Source organism: Ceratina calcarata, unplaced genomic scaffold (assembly GCF_001652005.2).
Source record: "Ceratina calcarata isolate Rehan_Ccalc_2016 unplaced genomic scaffold, ASM165200v1 scaffold39.2, whole genome shotgun sequence".
NCBI lineage: Eukaryota > Metazoa > Arthropoda > Insecta > Hymenoptera > Apidae > Ceratina > Ceratina calcarata.
This window is the reverse complement of record NW_017162322.1, coordinates 1,284,035-1,289,013: the sequence shown is the minus strand read 5'-3', so window position 1 is coordinate 1,289,013 and position 4,979 is coordinate 1,284,035. Positions and strand designations below refer to the sequence as shown.

The 4,979-nt window shown below is 37.9% G+C and overlaps 1 protein-coding gene across 3 annotated transcripts in view; it reads right to left on the bottom strand.

The window, feature by feature from the left end:
• Window positions 1-2,098, bottom strand: part of LOC108626135 (peripheral plasma membrane protein CASK) — a 26,056-nt gene extending 23,958 nt beyond the window's left edge. For all 3 annotated transcript variants that reach the window (XM_026814570.1, XM_026814572.1, XM_026814571.1), the window contains exons 1-3: window positions 2,013-2,098; window positions 1,473-1,637; window positions 1,023-1,097 (exon numbers count right to left, since the gene is read on the bottom strand). In XM_026814570.1, the coding sequence (XP_026670371.1) occupies window positions 1,023-1,097; window positions 1,473-1,637; window positions 2,013-2,015 (243 nt within the window). In that variant the 5' untranslated portion in view covers window positions 2,016-2,098. The remainder of the gene's footprint in view (window positions 1-1,022; window positions 1,098-1,472; window positions 1,638-2,012) is intronic.
• Between the last annotated feature and the right edge of the window lie 2,881 nt (window positions 2,099-4,979).

Here is a 4,979-nt window from a genome sequence, read left to right as displayed (position 1 = left end):
AAAATAAAAATAAAGCAAAATGACTAGGAACAATTGACTAGAAATAATTTATTTAATAGTCACGACGTTTGCTGTAATATCTGAGAAAGCACCTCCAATCCGGAGTTTACTGCAATTTGTCTACTTAAAATTGGATCTCCTATCTAATCTCAAGTTATATAGACTCCTCATATTTGATATCCTGCGAGGTGCAAGCTATCCAACAACTATGTAACTGAATGTTGGGCTATTAGTTTATACGATCACAGTGACGAGATACATACAATAGGTATTTTAATATGATTCATAAATGAATTAAAAGTCACAGAAATAATATGTGCATGCTCTAATAATATAGTTAATAATGTACTGATTATAATGTAAAAGCAACAAGTGACTAGATATAAATTTATGCTAGGAACACCGATATAAAGCAGATTATAATTCACAATTTCCCTACCTATTATTATTAAACACTCTAAAGCGAATTATAGGTATCGTATTATCTAGTATCGGCCTAATCTAACAACACAGTGCTAAAAAATATATTTCTATTCAAAGCTGGAGGAAATTCAATAAAAAGATTTGCAACTCTTTATTCATAAATATTTTTAGTACCAGAAAATTTCTGAATAATGACTAAAAGAGTAAAATTTATATGAATGGACATATTATGGTCCAGCTCATTTTTTCAAAAGCTCATTGTACTTGGTTTAATTAACATTTACTAGTGAATTTAGAGTCTACAATAATCAAGCGCGAGAGAAACGAAGTGGCGTTTAAGATTTCCGCGACCTAAGGGCTGCTAACGGGTTGAGCCGCCGCCTGGGCGTGCTATCGGTCGATGAGGAACCGCTTTTGTTTTTTTGTTTAGATTTATTTTTCTCTTTGCTAGTCGTGGCCGAGGAGGAGGTTTTCACCGATTTCCCGGATTTGCCCGCAGCGGTGGTCGAGCTCGCGCTCGGTGACACCGCGGCGGCTGCGGCCGGGGCTTTATCTGCTGTACTGGGGTTTTGGGATTGGGTTTGGGTTTTAGGGCTTACTTGTACCTCACACGGGGGCGGCGCGCTCCTGTAAGACGGCACGATCTTGAAGGTCACCGAACCTCGTGCTTCCCGCTGTAACACAAAGCGGAATCCTCCATTGACAATTTTAGAAAATGTATAGAAGGACCGGAGAGAAATCCATTATTTTGTGATCTTAGGAATAAGCTAAAATAATGGGTTTCTGTCCAGTTTCCCTAATAAATATATATTGAAAAAAACATCATCTGGATTTAACAATGTCTATATTATATCACTTTGAATTAAAATCTTGAAGTGTCACGATATGCAAAATCCACCGATATTACATTTTTCTGCATTTCCATATTTTAATAAATTATTGATGCATAGATATTGACAATTTAATTATGTTTTAAATTTGAAGAAAGAAATGGTCGACATGACTGTGCTCATATACGATTTACGGCTGAGGATGCGAATAATACTCACGAGTATTTTTTGCAAGGCATTGACAGATTGATTGGCCACCGGAATCCCATTAATTTCTCTGATCTCGTCACCCACGTGAAGGGTCGCTTGTCTGTGTATCATGCCGCCGTGCATAATTCGTGCCACCACGCATTTCCCATCCTCGTTCATTTTTAAAGTGATTCCCTGCGGACAGACAAGTTTACCTACTCACCGCATTTCTCTTGATATTTACTCTGTGTATTTTTCAAATCTACAATGTCCGCATTAATTAGAAGTGAAAATTGAAACGACTATAATAAAAATTGACCCTAATTAAACGTGTACTTAATTACTCAGAATTAGTGTCCGTGAATGCGTCTTGAATTAAATTGCAACACAAGTTTTTACGAAATACATAATTACTAAACTTACAATTAGACTCTGGAGTGAATGTGATTCAACTTGTAATCCTGACATTAAAAGGGAGGCAACTTTTAATAGAAGCAGTGTAAAAGTTTCGAATTCTCATTTATTGAACGGTCGTAGAGTTTAATTGAGGAATCTGGTCCAATGCCTTACCATCGGCTCGTCGGTGTTCTTTTGGAACTGGACCAGCCTGACGCGCGTTACGTTTTCGAGGTCCAGGTCACCATTTTGGCCCTCGAGATCGTCGCCCCCGTTCAGATAAGGGAGGAGCGGCGGCGGCGTTACTCTGGTGGCTTCCTCGCCGTAGACCTCGTGTCCCGCTACGTCGTGAGCTTGCAAAAGCGCCTGGAACAGGAAAATCGGGCGCACGGAGAATTAAACACCGAACGGTACACACAGGTAGAGTACGTGTAATCAAAACAAACGAAATGAAATAGCGGATAGGCGCGGTACTATTTCGGGTATCATGGACGCAATATCGTCCACACCGTTTGAACACCCGACTGTACGTAAACATCGGGAACGCTTCTGTTTTTCGTTCCACGGAATTTCCGGATATTGCGATCATTTTTTTTCTACTCTCGCCACTCTTTTTTGCCACTCTGTTTGAGGCAGTGAACGCGTTCCGCTGGACGTGAATCGGAGGGAATATTTTTAGAAACAAAACATCAAATCGTTTAATACGCATATAATTCTTCTCAGACTTTTGATTAATCAACAATTTTCTAAATCGAATTCGTAACAACGGTGTTACTGTTAAAATTTAATCATCAGTTGCCTTCGCGTATGTGAAAAATCGAATAGTGTCATGTTGGAAATAACGAGCGACTGTTCGGGAAAAAATTTGCAACATGAAAACAATTTTGCCACGAAATACTAAAACACTGTGGGACAATCATTTTCGAGTATGAAACTTCGCGAATAGCCTGGAAATAGCACCGTTTTTTACAGCGAGTGAAACGTTTGCAAAAACTGGACGAAACCGTGCGAATCACGTTTACACGTCATGAAGTACGTATCGATTTAGAAAAAGTTTCGTTGACAGGCAATTTTGTTTTTATATTAGAAAAAAGACGTTTTACCAAATTAATTAAATCGCCATAATTACTCTTTCTAATTAAGAGTTAATGTGTCACTATTAGAAGTATTTACTGCCATGAAACGTCTCGTTGGACCGTAACTGTGCGTTCGTGACTCCGATATAATGGGTAGTTGCTCTATTACTTGAAACAAGCTATTCACCTTAGGATGCTCGAACTAGCAGTTCTCAATCACGATTTCCTCTGTCCCCAAGTTTCACCCATCGCTCGAACACGTTTCAAATCAAGGAGTTCCATAAGCTGTTCCCAATCCAATAAAGTAATTTAACTTGCATTTTGTCTGCGTTTATCGTTCTCATTGCACTAACCAATAAATTATTATATTTACAACGTCTCAACGAGTATAATAAAGCATTTACTCTATATTTACGTAATACGTTTTCTTACTTTTTTTTTTTAATATACTTCATTTCCATTTACAATAACTCATTGCAAATAGAAAGAATTGAATTAAAAGAGAGCATCAATTTGCGAAAATTGTTTCAGTTGATCAACCAATAACTGAATTTTTGTATATTCATAAAACCATTCCACTCATCACGTTTCTTTAATTTATTGCTAATGAAATTCGATGAACATTTTTCGCCTGTACACACGTCATATTTCACCGTCCATAATACAACGTTTTATTTACCAATGACATTTATTTAAATATTAAATCATGCAAATACGAAGCATTCACGTTTCATCTGACATACAGTCGAATCGCATTTATTTTAATGCTACGTTGAGCTTCAGCTTGTTGGGAGAAATTAATGTTGAAACGATCTGGATTTAGTTCAAGGTTCATTATACGTAAAATTGTTATAGACTATGTACAGTTAAGCTAGATTAGATGCTTCACCTACACCTCATATATAATAACCGATGCTTGTTACGAAGGTATTTAGCAACCATAGGTTTGCCAACTAAACGAGACTGCCTTAGAAAACAATTCGTGATTAATTAGAAAATTTTAATTCAGTACACCTTGCCTGAACGTTGTCAAACCTTATTTGAAGTAATTCAATTATAGCAAAAGATTCAAGTCATTTAATTGTTGAATGCACAATTCAATTGTACCATGTATTTAATATATTATAGTTCCAACAGATATAATTATAGAAACTTTTGACTGGTTTCAAGCGAGACTTGAGTAGTTACACTGATTATAAAAAATTTTTCAATTATGATTTTCCCAAGAGCAATTCATTAAACATAAGCCCAGTGAAGTAACACGTTGTACGTGACGACGACCGCGAGGGGTTAACAGTCTCGTTGAGGGACTCTCGAAAAGTAGCCGGACGAGCGGAGGAGAGTCCGGCGGAGGTTCCCCATCATCGATTTCCAACACCGCAGCATCGACACGTTCAACGAGCCTCCGAGCCCTTTTCAAGCCGCGTAATGAGAGGAGAGTCACGTCAGTCGGTTTCAAAAGCGGAAGAAGATGAAGAGAAAAAGAAAAACGGGCCAGAAGTGGAGAGACAGCTTGTCCTCTTACACGAGTCAGCGGTACGCGACGCACGATACGGCATGTCGCGTTGTGCGAAATGCTCTACGCTTCCAGACTATCGGAATAATTCGCTGGAAGTATGCCAGTACGTCTGAAGAGGTGACGCAGAAAATGCAACGCCCGGTGTGGAAAATCTTGTTAAACCGTGTTACGTAGCATGTCAAGCATCTACTCACGCGCTTTCCTAACTTCATTACATTCAAGTTTGTAATATATGTAATTCAAGATAAATGGCTAATTGAGTTAAAAATAAAGTAAATCGTCCAGCGTGGAGATAAGAAAAATCTTCTGCGCTCGAAATGAAGAAGAAAACTCCATTAAACAATTTTGAAATGGAGAAAGCTTCAGACCTCTATGGAATTTCAATTCGAATCCTGATGGAATTTTAATTCGAATCCTGAACATCAAATATTTATGTAAGAATGATTCATGAAATGATTGAAACAAAAAAATTAGATGAAGAAACATAAGGAAACACAAGTTACGCTCGAAATCGAACTAAAATCGCCACATGACTCGCATTGATAG